Raw genomic sequence first — 20,839 nt, forward strand, 5'->3', positions numbered from 1 at the left:
CCCGCGTACCACCAAAAAAAAAAAAAAAAAAAAAAAAAGGGGGGAATTGACCCAGGTAGGGGAGCAGCTCTAGAAGGGCTCCCCTAAAGAAGTGGCAGCAGGCAAGAGATTGTGACACAGGATACAGGGCAGGAAGATGAGGGTGTGGATGCCTTCCTAGTGGTTCCCTGAAACGGATGGACACTGGTGGTCTCACGTCACCACCCAGTCCAGCTGTTGCATCCAAGCACTGCCAACACTGTATAAGTTAGGAGAGCTAAAAAGCATGTCCCTTCTCTGTGAGTAGAGATAAAGCCATCCCAGGCTGGTTAAGGTGAAGGACTCAGATTCTGAAGTCCAATGGATGGTCTGATCTGATGGCTCTGTCCCTTCCCAGGTATGAGAACTTGGACAGCTGCTCATCCTTGATTTCCTCATCTGTCTCTTTAAGGGATGCCAGGAAGATGAAATAAGGAGGGTATATAAAGTGCTCTGTACATAGCAGATGCCCAGTTGCTTAATAAGTGGCAGTTAGTGATGATTTTTATAATGATCATGGGTGAGACCATTAGGAACAGCTTAACCAGAGAGGTAGTGTTTGTGCTGGGTTTTGCAGGATGAATAGGAGCTCCCCCAATGGAAGCAGGGAGTTGGCATTCAGGCAAAGGACACTGAACATGCAAAGGCATGAAGGCTTAAAGTAATGTGCTGCATTGGAGAGGTCCAGACTTCTAGACTGCCTATTTCTCCAACTTAAAAAAATGCCTTGGTACAAACTACTACGTATCAAATAAATAAGCTACAAGGATATAGTGTACAGCACAGGGAAAATAGCCAATAATTTTTACAATAACTTCAAATGGAGTATAATCTATAAAATACTGAATCAGGGCTTCCCTGGTGGCGCAGTGGTTGCGCGTCCGCCTGCCGATGCAGGGGAACCGGGTTCGCGCCCCGGTCTGGGAGGATCCCACGTGCCGCAGAGCGGCTGGGCCCGTGAGCCGTGGCCGCTGGGCCTGCGCGTCCGGAGCCTGTGCTTTGCAACGGGAGAGGCCACAGCAGAGGAAGCCCCGCAAACCACAAAAAAAAAAAAAAAAAAATACTGAATCACTATGTTGTACACCTGAAACTAACATAATACTGTAAATCGACTACACTTCAATTTAAAAAAAATACCTTGCCCTAGACTAATAACTTTTTTAAGTGATCCTCACAGACCTGAGGAAAGTAAAGAATGGGAACGGGACAGGACTGGTGGGGACAGGAAGGGAGGCCAGGCCTTGGAGTGGGCAGGGGTACACATTCACCTGTCCCTGGCTGCGGGGATTTGTAACGCTCTCCTTTAAGGAGCCTGGCATTACAAGGCAGCACACCCCGGGGAGGAGATAAAAGCCTTTACTCTTCTAAAAGGTGCTACGGGCTTCCCTGGTGCCGCAGTGGGTAAGAATCCCCCTGCCAATGCAGGGGGCACAGGCTCGAGCCCTGGTCCGGGAACGTCCCACAAGCCGCGGAGCAACTAAGCACGTGCACCACAACTACTGAGCCCGCGTACCGCAACTACTGAATCCCATGCACCTAGAGCCTGTCCTCCGCAACAAGAGAAGCCACCGCAGTGAGAAGCCCGCGCACCGCAACGAAGAGTAGCCCCCGCTCGCCGCAACTAGAGAAAGCCCGCAGCAGCAACAAAGACCCAACGCAGCCAAAAATAAATAAATCAATAAAAGGTTCTACAACAGCTTCTGGCTGCTGCTGAGCTCAAGACCAGGTCATGGAGAGCCAAAAGGAATGCCGGCGGGATCACCAGGGGCCACAGTGGGCTCTCCTACAAGAGCACCGCTCTCGCCAGCTTCTCACATCCAGCCACGGAGGAGGCATCATCTCGCCTGGTGTCAGAGGGGAGAGGACGGTTTCACCCCTGGTCTCTCCCCCACAGGGGTCACATGGGGGCTAAAAGAGCCGAGCCATCCCAGTGGGCGGGACAAATTAACTGTGGTGCAAAGAGTCCTGCAAATCACGCAGGACTCCACTCTTCTTGGGCATTTCAGATTAATTTTTCTATCCTCTTTTGATGTGCCAGCTCTGTCCCCTGCAGGCTCACAACGTTTAATTGCGAATTTCTTGAACTTGGTCCCATTTGGGAAATGCTGGCTCCTGCACCCAGCACGACTTGAACTTGACAGATGAAGAGGCACTCTTGGGCTTATTAGACCCCAGGGACCCCCAACTCCCTGGAGGGACAGGAAGAGACTGGAAGGCTGGAGAGGCATCTGGGAGTCCCTGGTCTCCAGCCACGGAGGGGGGCAGTGGGTGGAGATGGGCTGATCTAACTACAGCCGAGGGGTCACCAGGCTGAGAGATAACAGGAAAACTGGGGGCAAACCAGAACAAGAGAGACCCTGACACAGCATGGCAGAGACCTGGGAATCTTCAAGGCTGGTTGTGCGTTTCAGCCCAGAGGGCAGCTCTTCATAAATCAGACAAGCCTTTGGTCTGTCAACTCACCTCTGAAGTGGGCATCCAGAGATCAAAGGCTGCCCGCTGCCAGGGACTCGGGGACTGAAGGCTCAGTGATGGGGCATTTATACTCAACAGAGAAGGTAAAGGAAGTGGCCTGGCTCCCTGGAGCCTATTGTGATTGAAAGAACATAGGCGTGGGGTCCAATGGACCCAGGGGAGTCCCAGCCCTGCCACTGACAAGGTGGGTGACTTGGGTGAGGACCGCAGCCTCACTGTCCTCATCTGAGAAATGGGAATACATTCCATATGGCAGTTACATGAGTGAATGGCTGTTAGGCGCCCAGCTCAGCGCCAGGAGTGTGGTGTGTATTAGACGGGCACTTGTCTCCAAACTGCTCTTTCTGGAGGCCTGGGATTGAATCTTGTCAAAGAAAGGAGGGGAACTAGGAGGGGGGAGGGAAGGGAGGGCCCGGCCAAGCCCTAGAGGTACTCACTTGGCTCGCAGGGCAAGCTGCCGATCATTGGGGCAAACCCACTGATCGTTCCCACTGCTGAAGATGGTGTCGGCCATGACTTGGAACACCCAGCCAGGGTGTGGAGTCACATCTGAGGGGAGAAGAGGGAAGAAGAAAGAGCATGTCATTGGCTGGGGTACAGACGGCAGACAGGGTCCCTCAGACACCCCAAAACCGGTACTTCCAACCTATCCCTGTCCATTGCCGGCCGCTGCCCCATCCCCACCCCGTCCCCGAGGACGTCTGGAATCTCACCAGCAGAATCACTCCTCCAGCTAAATGCGATTCCCTCAAAGCTCCTCTTTCAAAAGACTCGTGATTCTGGGAGGGGTAGCTAGGTGGGTCACGCAGCTAAGTGACAAGGTTGGACTTGACTGGCAGGAGGTCAAAGGGACAGAATCGGAAAGGAGAAAAGAGGCACACCTCAGCAGTTTTCAACGTAGCGGGCAAGCCCCAAGGGCGTTTGGTCCCTGCACTCTCCAAGTACTACCCCTGCTTTACTTCATGGGGACCACAATGAAAATGGCCCCCCTGGGAATCCTGCAGGGGGGAGACCCTGCTCCAGAGCTTGCTGGTGGCTCAACTTGTGCAGCCTAGCTTAGCTGGCTCTCTCCTTGCCACCAAGGATGTGTATTGGTGGGGAGAGTAAGGAGGGGAAGAGAGGCATGAGTTTGAGGGAATCCCAGTCCCAGAGCAAAGACGAGGGGCAGTACTGAGTTACCCACACTCCCCTGGTCTAATCCCCTCCAGACCAGTGGTTCTCAAACACAGGACTCCTTTACACTCTTAAAAATCACTGAGGTTGGAAATCAGTCTGGCAGTTCCTTAAATGTTACACAGAGTTACCATAAGACCCAGAAAGGACTTTGAAGTATAAACACAAGAGAACAGAAAACGTACGTCCACATATGAAATTGTACATGAATATTCACGGCAGCATTATTCATAACAGCCAAGAAGTGGAAACAATTCAAATGTCCACTAACTGATGAATGGATAAAATGTGTACAATGGAATATTGTTTGGTCATAAAAGGGAATGGAGTGCTGACACAGGCTACACAACATGGATGAACCTTGAAAACACGCTAAGTGAAAGAAGCCAGTTACAAAAGACCACATATTGTATGGTTCTATTTATATAAAATGTCCAGAATGGGCAGATCCATAGAGACAGAAAGTAGATTAGTGGTTGCCAGTGGCTGGGGGTGGAGGGGAGGGAGGAATGGGAGTGACTGCTAACGGGCTCAGGGTTTCTTTTTTGGATGATGAAAATGTTCTTGAATTAGATAGTGGTGATGGTTGCACAACTTTGTGAATTCACTAAAACTACTGCATTGTACCCTTTAAATGTCTGAATTTTATGGTATGTGAACTACATCTCATTAAACTGTTATAAAAAATTCTTGAGAACTCCAAACGATATGGGCTATATCTATTGATATTTACCATATTAGAAATTAACACTGAGAAAAAATTTTAATTGTCAATTCATCAAAAAATAATAAACCCATGAGATGCTCACATATTTTATTTAAAAACTATATTTTCAAAACAAAAACAGAATAATGGTATTGTTTTGCATTTTTACAAATCTATGTAATGTTTGGCTAAACAAAAGTCAGTTTCATATCTGACATTTCATTCAATCTTTTGTGATATGTAGACTTGTTAAAGTACATGGAGGACATCCAGACTCTCACAGATGCATGCTACTATAGCTGGGAAAGGGTGGAGTATTTTAATAGCCTTCCCGGATAACTGTGGACATTCTTCTTTCATACTGTACCCAAACTCAACAGATGGTAGTTTCTTAAAGATTAGTTCCAATGTGGCATTCATGCCAATGAACTTTTCACATGTATATTTGTGAGAGAACTTGACCAAGTGTATTATTATTATTATTATTAAAACAGTTTTTACTTTGTGGACCCCCCGAAAGGCATTGGGAACCCCCAGAGATCCCCGGACCGTGGTTTGAGAACTGTTGTTCTAGACCAATGTCACCTATTTCTGTGATGACCAGCAGGGGGCAGCGTGCAGACTGCAGCTAACTGACCCACTCAGGGACCAAGCCCACTTACCTTGACCGCAGCGGGCTCTCTATTCCACTCGGCTGATCCAGGCACCCACTCCCCATTGTCAGCCACCTTGAGAGCGAGACCTGAGTTAACCCAGGCCCCAGAGAGTCGCGTGTGGAGTCCCCATGGCCAGGCCCAGTGCTGGGAGGGCTGCTGGTGCCACCGTCACCAAAGGCCTCCTCACATTTAAAGTCTTGACCTTCTCCCAAAGGAGACTCACATCCAGTCCAGGAAAACACAGGTGGGCTCAAAAATGACACGCTCATCAAACAACTTTAAACCAGTCCCATTTCAGCTACGATTTGTTTTGTTGTTTTTTTTAATAAGTTCTGTTATCTTGTGAATAGCGCAGTCACACTGCTGCATGGGTGTGAAAAGCGTTACTCTGTTCCAAGTAAACATTTAAAACACGCTCATCTCAGTAGCCCTGTTTCCTTATTATTTTTTAAAAATATTCTGGGAGCTTCAAGAAATGGAAGTGATGGGGTGTCCCTAACGGGGACAGGCTGTGCCAGGGTTAACTAGGTGTCCATCACCTCATAGGCACTGCCATTCCTGCCGTGGCCTGCAGGGGGCACCGTGTCTCGGGCCACTGCTCCCAGCACTAGAAGGCCCTGAGCCTTCCTGCCCACCCTGCTGCAGCTGGGTGCAGTGAGTATGCAGGTGGCCCCTCTGCTCTGCCAGGCACCCTCACAAAAGCAGGGATGCACCAGTGGTGACCCAGAGGGAAGGGCAAGCCGGGGAATCTCAGGGTGGGAATTCCATCATCTGCAGAAGCTTCTGAACCAAAAGGGAGTGGAGCTGAGCCGGGGGAGGAGGTGGGAAGAAAGAAGGGACCCTGTGCTCTCATGCTCGAACCTTCACGTCCTTTACAGCGGGACAGGTAGGGACATCCAGGAGACAGCAGCGAACACAGGTGGAGAGGCAGCAGCCCCTCACTGCCCCAAACACATCACCCCCAAATGAACCTCTAAAGAATGAACTTCTTTTGTCCCCTTTGGGTCACTTCTTTTTTGATGTGGACCATTTTAAAAGTCTTCATTGAATTTGGTACAATATTGCTTTTGTTTTATGTTTTGGTTTTTGGCCGCAAGGTATGTGGGATTTTAGCTCCCTGACCAGGGTTCAAACCCATACCTCCTGCTTTGGAAAGCGAAGTCTTAAACACTGGACCGCCAGGGAAGTCCCTGGGTCACTTCTTAGGGGGCCAGAATTTGGGGATCGCTGACAAGAGAACCCCCAAACTAACATTTATCTGTCCTCTGACCCATCTGAGGTCTATTCCTTTCCTTTGCTTTGTTTTTTTAACTTGAGCCAAAATGACTCTGCAACCACCCACAGGCTCTGTTCTGTTCTTCCTCAGATCTAATTATTTTTTGTTGGGCAGAAGAAAAAAGAATGAGGATGAGAGACTGAGAAAAGGTCACACCTATGCGGGTCTGCTAACCCTTAACCAACACTACTTCTTCTGCATCGGGTCACCTTGCGCTGTAAGTATGAAGGGAAAGGTTTCGTGGCAGTGAAGATGACTCAACTAGGAGAGAAAAGACCTGGAAAGTCTGGCTTTTATGCAAACTTACTGGAAGACCAGGAACAATCAGTTATTTTCCCTGGGCCTCAGTTTCCCCATCGGTACCCGACGGAGCTGAGACAGACAGACAGATTGCCCTGGGCAATTCCAACAGATTCCCACCCGCCGAGTTGCAGGAGGGATGCAGGGATAGCAGGCGGGGGACTGGAGAAGGATCCTGGGGTGGGAGGTTGGTCGCTGCTCCAACCTGGTGGGGGGGTCTGAGTCCCCACCCCAGCCTGGTCCCCGGGGCAGGGAGGAGGAGGCATCCTGGGTCCCCCACCCTTCTCGCTTCTGGAGCTTTGAGGAAGATGAGCCCACAGAGCCAAACACCTCAGAGAGGTCCCGGGAGATGAGAGAGACGTCCCCTCCCGGGGCCTGGGGCCTTGGGCACTGGTGGCAGGGTCTTCGACGATGGTAAGCTCGCAGCTGAGCATGTCCACAGCGGTGGCTCCGAGCAAGAACTCAGGCCCTGTCCAGGGACTGAGGTGCCTGCCCCGGGCTGTGGCTGGCACCTCGGAAGGCACAGCTGTCCCTCACCCACGCGGAGCAATCTCGGGACAGGTGGTGGGAGGGGAAGGGCAGCTTGGGGAAACATGACTTAGGAAACTGCCGACAGAGTCAGCTTAGGTTCCCCAAACCTCTGCAGTCTGAGCTGGCTGCCAGCTCCTCGCCCGCCAGTCGGCCCCTGTCCCCGACTTCCCGCACCCCCTCTTCTGCCAAGCTGTGTGCTCACTACCACCCAACACACCTCCTGCGCTCTGCTCCACCTCCGGCGGGGGCCTCAAGGAAGAGCAGGGCAGGAGGTGCCCTTCCCAAGGTCCAGGCCCTCTTAAGAGCTGGGTCCTTCAAACTTCCAAAGAGCAGTCCACGTGAGCTGAATACAGACCGCACCCTTGTACTGACACACTTCGATCTGTCCTGGACAAAAATCAGATGATGAAGTGACTTCCCTGGTGGCACAGTGAGTAAGACTCCGCACTCCCAGTGCAGGGGGCCCGGGTTCAATCCCTGGTCAGGGAACTAGATCCCACATGCATGCTGCAACTAAGAGTTCGCATGCCACAACAGAGGAGCTGGCAAGCCGCAACTAAGATCCAGAGCAACCAAATAAAGAAATTAAAAAAAAAAAAAAAAAAAAAAGAAAGGGATTTTTGCATAAGAGAGGTATAGATCCAATTTGGAAAAAAAAAAAAAAATCAAATGATGAGGGACCAAAACAGGGGCTTAAAGAAGGTAAGTAAAAAGCAGGAAGGCACACCCACACATGCACAGGTGGAAAAGGCCCAGAGCCTGGAGGGGAGCAGAGGCGGCAGGGTCTGCAGGTGGAGGGCTGCATGGGGGCTCTGGCCTCGCTCTAATGAGGGGAGAAGCGGCGCCTGGGGCCCGGCCTGCCTCGGAGGTCCTTCCAGCTGTGAGAGGGAAGAGGCTGAAGGATGGGGCTCTGTGTGTGTGTGTGCACACGCGCACGTGTTCGTGGGCTCCCTGGGGGGCCTGCATCCTCTCTCCATCCCTGCACAGGGCCGGCTACAAAGTAGGTGTTTAGTGAATAAACTGCAGTGGAGCTGATTTCATCAGACAAATGGCCTTTCCCAGACAAGCAGGAACTCAGACAACAAGCCAGACATGCTCGGAGCAGGGCTGGGCTCTCACTATGTTCTGTGGCGTGGTCACTCCCAGGCAGTCTGCTCCTCAGGATTCCCCACGTGGTAGTTAGCGCCCAGGTGCTCTGTCTGAGCCACCTCCCTGCAGAGGGGCCCACCAGGGCCTCCGGGTGCCGCCTGCACCCCGCTGGGCGAGACAAGCTGAGCAGCACCCTCCCCACCGCTTCTAAACCCTGCAGCACAAGGGCTCAGGGGACCCTTGTGGGGACAGAACCACAAGTTGCCTGGTGCTGGTTTCCTGAGAAAATTCCTAGGGGGCAGAGGTTTGTGAGCCCCAGGAAACTTTCAAGGCAGATCTATGAAAGCGAACATTCTTACAGGGAGATCAACTCTCCGCTCCTTAAAGCCAAAAGCGTGTCACCCTGGCGTTAGCTGCTGCAGGCAAATGATGGAGTCACAGCCGACTCCACTGGGCCACAGTCAGAATGCAAAGCCCCCGTGGTCTCTCCCGGGCACTGCCGGATATGCACCCTAAACGCACTCAGCACCCACCCCCAGATGAAGACTCACTATCTTCGTGTAAGATCTTCCCATGTTTTCCTAGGTATCTGTATACAGATTTTAAATAAAATTGGGTTCTTACTACACACGCTGTTTGCTCTGCTTTCTTATCATACTGCACTTTCTCACCTTATTAAAAGTCCTCAAAAACATGATTCTTAATTGTAACTTAGTATTCTGGATATATTTCATCATTTCCCTCCTGGGGGAGGCACACAGATTGTTTCCAATTTTGTTCTATTATATTCAGCCCTAATATGGATATCCTGGGAGATAAACCTTTGTGCCCACTTCTGATTATTTCCTCAGGATAAATTCCCCAAAGGGAAAGGAAGTGTATTTTTTTTTGAAATGCACCTCCAAAGCGCATCTAGAAGCATTCACTACAAAAAGTTCTGCTGTAGGCAGCTGTGTCCCGTCGGCCTCGTGGGCTTTTGTATTTGCAAACTCAGAACTCAGAGATGGAAGAATCTGCCTGTAGATCTCCAACAAGTTGCTTTTAATAATGTGTACAGTCCTAATCACTAAACAAAAAAAAGACCTCTTCTCTGCAAACATTCAAGTCTACTTAAAAGAAGGCTTCTCCCTCTTAATGGACTTTGTGGGCTTAGAATCTGGTGAAGCCACACTGGCCTGAGAGCCCGGTGACCCGGTGGTCAGGTAACACCTCGCCAGCCGAGTTCTCTCTACAGAGGGCTGGGGTCTCCACCTCCACACAGGCCCGCAGAGAAGATGAAATGAAAACACAAGCCTGTAAACTCCAAAGAACAGCTCACATCATTAGTAACCCAGGAAAACAATGCCGTTTGACCCAACCTTCCAAATCTTACAGTCTCTTTTAACACAGCCTGGAAAACGCTTCTAGCCTGCAGCTGTCTCTGAGATGTACCAGATTCTGAAAAAGATACCGGAGGGCAAAACAACCTGCCCCCTGAGAGGATCACACCCACCCACGGAGGCTCTGCCCTGCCTACAGGACCACAGGGACAAAGGCAGCTACCAAGCAAGGACAGCTCCTCAGAGCCCGCACCTTCTCCTGGTGGGGTTCTCTTTCCACCTTCAGACCCTGGTGTTTTCACCTCCTTGGTTTTATTTCAGGGAAACTTTCACTGGTACATACAACTGAGCCATGTCTGACGTCCCAGGCTGGGATGTGAATGGAAGAGCTTTCATGGAGCCGTAGGGTTTGACCTCGTGGGAAGAGCAGAGATGATACAGGGAGAACAGCGAGAAAGAGGCGGGGCGGGGGGGGTGGAAGGGCTGACAGGAGCCGCAGGGTCTAGGAGGGGACACCACGTGTAAAGGCAAACACAAGTCACCAACAAGTGCAGGACGCCGGGTCCAAACAGCCACTGAGAGAACAAAAGTGCATCTTTCCACACAGGTGCAGGTGGGTCTTCTGGGAGTGGCTGAACCAGGAAGAAGGAGACATGAGGCCCAGCCAAGAGCAGCAGCCATCCCACAGACTCAGAAGCAATAAAGAAATGTCATAAACCACCCAGTTAGGGAATGGATGTTACGTGGCATTACCATGGCAATAGATAACTGATACAAATGGCATTTGGTAGACAAAATCCCAACCCTGACCTCAATATCCTGCTGAGTCCAACCTCCCAGAGCTGTTTGGAGTTTGATTTGCAAACTGTGAGAAGTGGAAAAGCCAAAAGGCCAGATGAGGGAGGAAAAACAGGAAGCACAAGAGGCAAGTAAAACCCATTCTGCTCCACACCCACGTGCCAGAGGAAAAGTTCGGAGGAGAGGGGGCTGGGGGAGGGCCCGGGAGCCATCTCAGGTGGCCTGTGCAGGGCTGGAAAAGGGGTGGCATCTCAGTGCCAAACCTGAGCTGATGCCTGGAGAGTCATGCAGGAAAGGATCTGGAGCCTGCATCAGCCTCTGGAAAGAACACTGTGATCCTTTAGTCATGCCTGTCCTGGGTGTGGGAGGGGAGGGTGGCTGCCCATTCACTGCTGCTGCTGGGTTTGCCATTCGGACAACTAACTGTGCCTGGGCTGGGGCGGCGGGGGGGTGGTGACGCAGGGTCAGGGGGAGGAAATGAGGGTCTAAAGGAAGGAGGAAAAGCAGGGACGAATATAAAAGCATACTGGCCACCCAGCCCGTGCTTCCCGAGGCCTCAAAGACACCGTCTAAGAGCCTGCAGTTCTACACCCAGGGTATTAATATTCCAGGGAACCCTTAGCAACAGGCCCTGACATCTTGCTGTTACTATGATTCGGGAAACATGATAATAGCAGCAAGATATGGTGAGCAGAGACATCAATGTTTCCTCCACCTGTCACACTGCACTTGGAGGATGAAAGATTCAGACAGGAAGCCTCAAAGGCCTGTCTGAAACCCGAGGGAACTTCTCTTGAGCTAATTATGCACGAAGCAAGGCTGGAGAGGATTCAGGAGATAAGACAGGAGTCCCGGGGAAGCTACTGCCTGACAAACGTCCCTAGGAGTCACCCTATCAGCGGGCACCGTGCCAGATTTGCTTCCTTGGGTGACTTCTCTCCCCCTCCCCATTCGATTCTCCCCCTACCTTTGCCCAGACTCTGGCAAAAGCTTCCCAGTTGGCCTTTGGACCTCCTGAGGCTCACCTCACCCCCTTCACTTGTAGCCAGAGAGATCATCCTTAAAGTGTAGGTCAGACCATGCTGCAATTCCCTTGCTCTAAACCTTCGATGGCTCCCCAGTGCCAAAGGGAAAAACCCAAGCTGCACTGAGGCCATCCATGATCTGGCCCAAACTATCCTTCCAGTCTCGCCTGCCACCACATCCCTCCGCAAGGTCCACACTCTCGTCACTGGGAGCCTGGATGTGTTCTGGCTGCTCAGCTTTGTTTCTGGAAGTTCTCCCGTGACCCGCCTTCCCTGTACACTGTGTACCTGCCGAGGCCCAGCACCAACCCTCTGGGGATTCTCCTCCCCACCGAACCCCAACTCGGAATTGACCCCCTTTGTCTCCCCTCAGCATTTCACTCCACTCTGTGTCCTGGAGCGGGTGGGTCTTTACTTCTGTTAACCCCGCGAAGAATGCAGCTCTCAGGACACAGGACGCAGGTCCACCTTTACAGAATGAATACTGACCTTCGAGAGTTTACCACAGCCCATGGAATAAAGCCCAGCATCCCTAGCCTAGAATTAAAGGCTGGGCACTGTGACCTCCCCCCGCCCCTTAACCTTCCTCCCAGCCACACGCAGGCCCCCTGCACTGAGCAGGTCTCACCTATCCTGCCTCAGGCCCACTCTGCAAAGCAGTTTATACCAACTAAAACTGTGGGAAGGGACTTCCCTGGTGGTCCAGTGGGTAAGACTCCACACTCCCAATGCAGGGGACCCGGGTTTGATCCCTGCTCAGGGAATTAAGATCCCGCATGCATGTCGCAACTAAAAGGGCCTGCATGCCACAACTAAAGATCCTGCGTGCGGCAACTAAGACCCGACACAGCCAAATAAATAAATAAAGATTAAAGAAAAAAAAAAGTTGGAAATCCCCAAAGGGCTCTAACTCTTGAATGGCCAACAGTAGCCCAGCCGGCACAATGTCACAATCAATGTTAAAAATGACAAATGACCTGGAAAAGGGTTAACAGCAAGAGTAAGTGCAAGACCACGTGTAGACCACATCATAGACACATTGACAGCACAATATAACAGTCATGGGCCCACAAGGGAAATGCAGAGTTCATGTGTCAGAGAGTAGGGTTTGGGATTACAGGTGAATTTACTTCTGGAGCATTTTTCTAAGGATGACTTAGGAAGAGTCAGACAAGTGAGGGTGCCCTACCTGTCCTCATGGCCCACTCAGGTTCCTCCTCTCGGGTGGGGCTCTCTAAGACCCCTCAGCCCTCGCTCAGATTCCCGCAGCCTTTCCTGTCTGTGCCCTGCAAAAAGCAGTCCATCCTAGACGCCCCAGGGCACGTCCGCACGGAGGCACAGGGCTGAGTGTGCTGCTGGCCTCAGAAAGACAAGTGGCACTCCTTTTGTCTTCGTTGCCTCCGTTCATTCATTCAACAAACAAGCTCTGAGTGTTGGCCCTGCACCAGGCACGTGCCACATCTCAGCCGACTGCAGGGCGAGCCGGGGCAGCTCCCTGTACCCCCTAGAAGGCCTCACAAGGTGCACAGCTAGGAGCCGCGCATACCGCTGCAGGGGTCTTCTCCCCGGGGAAGTAAATCCTCACCCCAAACGCCCACTCCAGTGGACCCGAATCCCTGCCCGTCTCTTTGTCTCGCTGAAACTGTTTTCTCACTTCCAGGCTGAAACAGTACTCGCAGCCTCCAACCGAAATGAGATGCAAAGCATCCCACTTCTTACCCCTCTTACTTCAGGTGCCAGCCCTCCGATTTTAACAGCCACAGGCTCTGCCTACGTGTCCCCAGAGGCACAGCTCACTTCTGTCATTTCTAAAAGGCCTGAAACAGAGCAGGTGGAGGTCCCAGATCAAGACGATCACAGAATTGATGGCGGCCAACTCCAGGGCAACCAGACTCCTCAGGCAGGATTCACCCTTGAACACGCGGGAGGGAGGGAAGTCTCGCAGGCTGGCTGCTGGGCCCAAAGCAGTGTTCCAGTCCCCGTTGGACCATGTGGTATTAGCCTCTGACAGCCGCTGTAACCAGGTACCACGAGCTGGGAGGCTTACAACAGTCCTCGAGCCTGGAAGTCCAAAACCGAGATGTGGGCAAGGCCAAGCTCTCTCTGCAGAATCCAGAGAAGAATCTGTCTAGAGAAGCATCTCCCTTAGCTTCTGCTGTTTGCTGGCAATGCTGGGTGTTCCTTGGCTCATGGCTGCTTTGAGCCAGTCTCTGTCTTCATCTTCACATGGCATTCTTCCCTCTGTGTCTCCACGTGGCCGTCTCCCTGTGTTTCTGTCATGTTGGATTAAGACCAAAGGAGATTCCGATATGACCTCATCTTAACTAATTACATCGGCAATGCCCCTATTTCCAAATAAGGTCACATTTTGAGGTTCTGGGCGTTAGGACTTCAACATGTCCCCTTGGGGGACACGATTCAACCCATAATACATGGGGAAGAGAGAACCCAGAGCCCTACTTTGGGGGTGGGGGCAGCAGACATGGTGGGCCCTTTATGTACGCAGAGATGTTTAAGCTGGTCTAAAATGCCCCCTGGAGTCCCTGGGGTCCTCAGGACCAGGAGAGGGGTTTACGCCTAAAACAGGGAGCCGTCATGGTTGATGCAAAAAGTGGATTCAGGAAAACAATGTCCTTTGGTCGTTGCTTGTCTTGGGAGTTCTTAACAAGGGAGCCATGAACTTGGATGGGAACAAACTGTATCTTCATTTTCATTAACCTATAACTGAAATTACCCATTTCCTTTCATTATGAATATAGGCAACACACCACAGTCATTCTAAACGTACCTGTGTCTTAGTCATTGGTAGAATCACAGATATTTTCATACCACAATACTGAGCTGCAGACACCTCGAAATATTATTTGTGCTCACCCCTACTCTAAAATTACAATCGTTATTAGACCTACTGCAAGGCTGTTTACTTAATGATTCAAAAAAAGAAGCACAGGGACTTCCCTGGTGGTCCAGTGGGTAAGACTCCACGCTCCCGATCAGGGGGCCTGGGGTCAATCCCTGGTCAGGGAAATAGATCCCACATGCATGCTGCAACTAAGAGTCCGCGTGCCACAACTCAGAAGTCCGCATGCCGCAACTATGAGCCTGCATGTTGCCCCTAAAAGATCCCGCATGCCGCAACTGAGACCTGGTGCAGCCAAAATAAATAAATAAATAAAACAAATTAAAAAAAAAAAGTACATAGGTTACTGTATCAAAAGCTTGTTTTTTTAAAAAAATATTCTGATAATGATAAGTCAATATAATTGGCACCCTCTGTAATCCTGTTTGTGCATTTAGAGCCATTATTTTGAGAAACATTCCATAGGATTCACCAGACTGTCAAAAAAGAAGTCTATGGCGGGCTTCCCTGGTGGCGCAATGGTTAAGAATCTGCCTGCCAATTCAGGGAACACGGGTTTGAGCCCTGGTCCAGGAAGATCCCACATGCCGTGGAGCAACAAAGCCCGTGCGCCACAACTACTGAGCCCACGTGTCACAACTACTGAAGCCCACGCTCCTAGAGCCCCTGCTCCGCAACAAGAGAAGCCACCGCGATGAGAAACCCGCGCGCCGCAACGAAGAGTAGCCCCCGCTCCCTGCAACTAGAGAAAGCCCGCGCGCAGCAACGAAGACCCAATGCAGCCAAAGATAAATAAATAAATATTTTTAAAAAAAAATTTAAACAAAACAGAAAAGAAGTCGATGGCACAAAAAATAAAGAACAGGAGATGGAGTTGAAACTCAGCTCAATGGTTACCAGAATAAAATCAAGCCTTCAGGGTAAGCAGGGGTCCGTGGCTCGGGGGACTCTGCTCAGAAAATGCCCAAGTCGTCCATCCCAGGGGCTGCCAGGCACCTGGCTTGGGGTGCACACTGAGGGGTGTGAAGGCTATTTGTCTTTTCACGCAGAAATATAAGCCTGTTTCCATCTTAGCAATTTGTGTGGAAAGTCCCAAGCAAACAGAGTTTTTACAAAGGAAATCTGATTTCAGCTCACACCTGAGAGCTGCTTATTGGAGGAGCCCAAGAGAAACCTCTCCATGAAGCAGGGAAGCCTCTGGAAGGAAAAGAGGCCCACCCCTTCTCACCCAAGCCTCAGGTGTGACGACAGGGTAGTCCTCCGTGTGCTCAGGCCGCGGGAGCAGCGGCCTCTGACAGCCCCGCCAGGATACCAGCTCTAGGTGGCTTTTCTCAGGCTCTGCCAGCCCTTCAGCCCACTTCTTCCGCCTACTTCCCCAGAGCCGGGGCGGGGACCCTGGCCCTGGCTGTTTGCATAAAGCCAGGAGGCAAGGCAACCCCTGCTGACCTCGCTGCTATCTGTGGCCAGCTGTCCTCTCTCGTTCATGGAAACACAAACAGACGGTTCCCTGTTCCAGCTCCAAGGTTAAGTACGTGCTGCCCAGGTGCCAGCTGTCAACTTCTCTGCACGTGCCCTGTTCCTCTGGCAGAGGCTAAGACCCCAAAGAACTGGGGGTGCCCATCACGAACGACCACGGTGAGGACTGCCAAAGACTCAAGCCAGGCAGAGGGCCATCTGAGATTGAGAGAGGGCACCACCCCCAGAACGTGGCTTGGTACAGAGAAGGTGAGTGGGGAAAAGGCCAAACAGGACCACCGGCATTTTGCAGGTAGTTTTGGAGGCTTTTAGAAGGAGCCCGCAGATCAAAATTCGCTGCACATGCGCAGCCTGGCCCTGAGCTGCCTAACTGGGAAGGCAGCCGACTTTACAGGGCACTGCCTACCTGCCAGGCGCTAGCCACAGGCTGACCAAGTGAAACTCATCACAATCCCAAGGGGATAGCATGCCGTCATCCCCTCCCAGAGAAGAGGCTCGAGACCTGATGCTTGAGAGGTGCAGCCACTCGCTCAAGGCCACGCAGCTGGCTCCTGGCACTTTCTGTCACCCTCTTTGGCCCCAAGAAGCCCTGGCTGCAGCGTGTTGCATCTAATGAAAGCAATAAGTCAGGGTGCATTCTCCAAGCCTCTCCCATGCTCCCAGCACTCAGGAATGTGCTAGGAATTCACAGAAACCGAGACCTGCAGGAACTGGACCAACAGGAGTTCTGAGAAGGCTCAGAGTTACCTGGGCTGGAGCAGAGCTGGAGGTACCGCAGAGGATGCAGGCTGGCGTGGGATGCAGGCTGGCGTAGCCAGAGCAGGCAGCCAGTGGCTGGGATTAGAGGTGCGAGGCCCGGGAGATGGGCAGCAGGTGCTCAAGCGCTGCCGTGCCGCACCTATGCCCACAGGGCAGAGCGGCTTGAAGCCACAGGTCTCTGACAGCCCCTTGCTCCCCACCATTCCCAATGCCTGACCCAGGAGCTCACCCAGAGCTCAGTCACCCTATGATCCTAAGTGGTTCCCCTGCATCCTGGCTACCCCCCCGACCCAGCCTTCCCCACCACCAGAGGGGCCCTGCAAAGGCCCGGCTCTGCTCAGACACTTCCAAATCAAGCCCAGTGTCCTCACTTGGGAGTGCATGGCCATCCACAGGCTCTGTGCCACCTTTTGCCAAATTTATCTCCAGACAAACAGAAACACTTGGCATCATATCCTGTGACTAAGCCCAGGCCTCCTGCAGACAGCCCCCCTGCTGCTCCCCAGTCCACACCCACTGCCCCAGCCTGAAGCAATGACTCCCGCCTCGGCATCTCCACAAACACATTTGACCTCTTCTCAACACTTCCCAGTTTCGGGTGGTTTATGAAAGCGTCTGACCTCGCCTTCTGGACCAAACACTCCCTGAGAGCAGGATAAACCTCGTGCCCAGATGACACTCAAAACACGTGCACCAGGGCTTCCCTGGTGGCGCAGTGGTTGAGAGTCCGCCTGCCGATGCAGGGGACGCGGGTTCGTGCCCCGGTCCGGGAGGATCCCACATGCCGCGGGGCGGTTGGGCCCGTGAGCCACGGCCGCTGAGCCTGCGCGTCCGGAGCCTGTGCTCCGCAACGGGAGAGGCCACGGCAGTGAGAGGCCCGCGTACCGCAAAAACAACCACCACAAAAAAACCACAAAAAAACCACACATGTACCAGAATAGAATTAAGAGTCCAGAAATAAACCCATACATCTGTGATCAACTGATTTTTCAACAAGAGCTTCAAGACCACTCAATGCAGAAAGAAGAGTCTTTTCAACAAATGGTGCTATGAAAACTGCGCAGCCACATGCAAAAGAATGAAGTTGGACCCTTACATCACACCATTTAAAAAATGGACTCTAAATGGATCAAAGAGCTAGTAAGAGCTAAAACTGTAAAGTAAGAGCTAAAACTATAAAGTAAGAGCTAAAACTATAAAGTGCTTAGAAGTTAATAGAGGGGCAGATCTTCACGACCTCAGATTTGGCAGTGGGTTCTTAGATATGAGAATGCAAACCCAAACCACAATGAGATACCCCTTCACACACCAAAAGCAGAAGCGACAAAAGAAAAAAAATAAGGTGGATGTCATCGACATTCAAAAATTTTGTGCACCAAAGAACCAATGCTAATCCTAAATGTTTTCCTGAACATACGTCTATTTCAATATTTTCATGATATATTTATAGAAAAATATTAAAAGAACAAAGGCACACCATATACACCTTTTATTAAATTTCATAAACAGCAGAATTATTATTGCTTTCCATCTCTTACTTCCTATCACTTCCCTACTTCTGTAAACCTGATTCACATTACTGTCCTGATTTTTATAGCTCAGGTCTATCTCGGGTATTTGAGAGAAAAATACAAATGTCTATAAACAAACGTTGCCTTTCAAGATTTTGAACCAAACGGGTGGCTTCGTTGCCGGTGCCTTGCTACCCAGGCCCATAGAGCCAGCACAGCCCACCTTTTTCTCATGGGTGTGAATCTTTAAAGTTGAGTATGTGACTACGTAACCCTGGAAGGTAAGGATGCTAAAAAAGCTGCCACTCTGGTCTTGGAAATGTTTTCACCCCTCAAAATGTGTTCACTTGTGCAACAAAAGATATGCATAAGTATGTTTGTAGTTAAATTGTCTTTAATGCACCCAAACAGGAATAGTTTCAAATGGCCATGTAGAGTGCAATAGAAATGATTCATAAAATGGAAAAAAAAGACGGTGAAAAGATAACTCACAGAACGGAAAAAAAATATTTGCAAATCACATATCTGATACAGGGCTAGTATCCAGAAAATATAAAGAACTCCTACAACTCATCAATAAAAAGACAACTCAATTAAAAAATGGGTAAAGGACTTGAATAGACATTTCTCCAAAGGAGATATACACATGCCTAAAAGCACAGGAAAAGATGGTCCACATCCTTAGCCATCAGGGAAATGCAAACCCAAACCACAGTGAGATACCACTTCACATCCACTAGGACGGCTATACTTTTACGAATGGAAAATAACATGTGTCAGCAAGGATGTAGAGAAATGGGAACCCTCATTCACTGCTGGTGTGAACGTAAAGTGGTGCCGCCACTGTGGAAAACAGTTTGACAGTTCCTCAGAAAGTCAAATACAGAATTACAACATGACCCAGCAATTCTAATCATAGGTATATACCCAAAAGAACTGAGAACAGGTTTTCAAACAAAAACCTGGACACAAATGTTTATAGCAGCACTAGTCGCACTAGCCAAAAGGTAGAAACAACCCAAATGTCCATCAACTGGTGAACAGATAAACAAAACGTGGTGTAACCAACAATGGAATATTATTTGGCCATAAAAAACCGAAGTGCTGATTCATGCTACAACATCTATGAAGCTCAAAAACATTACACTAAAAGAAGCTGGCTGCAAAAGACAACATAGCATATGACTCCATTTATATGAAATGTCTAGAATAGGCAAATCTATAGAGACAGAAAATAGATCAGTAGTTGCCTAGGGCTTAATGGGGAGGAGGACAGGTAATAGCTAAAGGATACGGGGTTTCTCTTTGTGGAGATGAAAATGTTCTAAAACTGGCTGTGGTGATGGCTGCTCCCATCTGCGAATATACCCAAAACCACCAAATTGTATACTTTACATGGGTGACCTCTATGGTATGTGAATTATATCTCAATCAAGCTGTTAACAAACAAAGCGTGGGGCACAGTGAAGAATGAATCGGGGGTCTGGACAGGGCAACCAGCTACACGGTCTCCAGGGGACAAGGAACTGGCCACTTACATTTTACTGTCACCCTCTGGTGGCCTGGGGACAGATTAACTGCAAATTAACCTCAATAAAACAAAACAACAGATGGTGCATTTGTGAAAACACTGCGGGAGAGGGGCAGGGGAGAGAAAGAGAGAGAGAGAGCAAATATGGTCAAATGCTAAGAATGACTGAATCTAGGTGGAGGGATTTCTTTGTACTGTTTGTCCAGCTTTTCTGTAAGGGTTGAAAACTTTCCCAGTAAAACTTCCATAATGAGCTCTCAAAGGCTGAAGCTGGAACACTTTGCACAACAAAAAAGTAACAGTAGTATTGGATTATAACCCATAAGATAAAATAAATATCTGTGAGTCTATATGATATAAATAATTGAATAAGTATATAAATTAATAGGGAAAGGGGACAACTCTTACAGAGGGCACCAATTAATAAATACAGGCACACCTCGTTTCGTTGCGCTTCACTTTATTGCGCTTTGCAGATATCGTGTTTCTTAACAAATTGAAGGTTTGATAGTTTGAAGGATGATAGTTTGCATCTTTTAGCAATAAAGTATTTTTTAATTGAGGTATGTACATTGGTTTTTTTAAAGACAAAATGCTGTCGCACGCTTAATAGACTACAGTATCATGTAAACATAACTTTTATATGTACTGGGAAACCAAAAAATTTGTGACTCACTTTATTTTGACATTTGCTTTATCCCAGCGGTCTGGAACTGAACCTGCAACATAGCTGCAGTCTGTCTTGTACAGAAGGAATGAAGGGACAGAAGGATCAGCATTAAAACACCCCAGTAATAACTGTTGCAGGCCAGATCCATGGATGGATACTAAAATTAGTAGACAAAAGTTTGGGGAGAAACGGGACACTTACATAGTCTCAAGGTATCTCCCCTGGATATTTATTAATTACAAAATAAAAAAACAGTAATTTACAGGGGAGAAAGCTGGCAGACACGACCTTAACCAAGTGATCAAGACTGATATCACCAGTGATAAGACATACGGACATCGCATCCCTCCTGAAACGATGTACTGAGAGAGACATAACATCGTTTGGGTGGTATTCTTGCCAGAAATGCTAACTGCAATCTAATCATGAGAAAAATACCAGACGAATCCAAACAGTGGGACATACTAGAAAACAACTGACCAGGACTCTACAGAAACATGAAGGTCATGAACGATAAGGAAAAATTGAGAACGGTTATATTCTTATATGAGATGTTAACAGGGCAAGCAGGGTGAGGGGTATGCAGGAACTCTCTGAACCATTCTTGCAACATTCATGGAAGCCTAAAATAATTCCAAAATAAAAAGTTTTCATAATTAAAAAGCA

The 20,839-nt window shown here is 49.7% G+C and overlaps 1 protein-coding gene across 3 annotated transcripts in view; it reads right to left on the reverse strand.

Moving 5' to 3' along the window:
• Window positions 1–20,839, reverse strand: part of RPH3AL (rabphilin 3A like (without C2 domains)) — a 117,029-nt gene that overhangs the window by 89,387 nt on the left and 6,803 nt on the right. For 2 of the 3 annotated variants that reach the window (XM_024127609.3, XM_007123552.4), the window contains exon 2: window positions 2,931–3,042. In XM_024127609.3, the coding sequence (XP_023983377.1) occupies window positions 2,931–3,007 (77 nt within the window). In that variant the 5' untranslated portion in view covers window positions 3,008–3,042. Of the gene's footprint in view, window positions 1–2,930; window positions 3,043–5,034; window positions 5,101–20,839 lie in introns of those variants that run through there. The other variant, XM_028499023.2, reaches the window with a different exon arrangement.

This window comes from Physeter macrocephalus, chromosome 14, assembly GCF_002837175.3.
Source record: "Physeter macrocephalus isolate SW-GA chromosome 14, ASM283717v5, whole genome shotgun sequence".
Lineage (NCBI taxonomy): Eukaryota > Metazoa > Chordata > Mammalia > Artiodactyla > Physeteridae > Physeter > Physeter macrocephalus.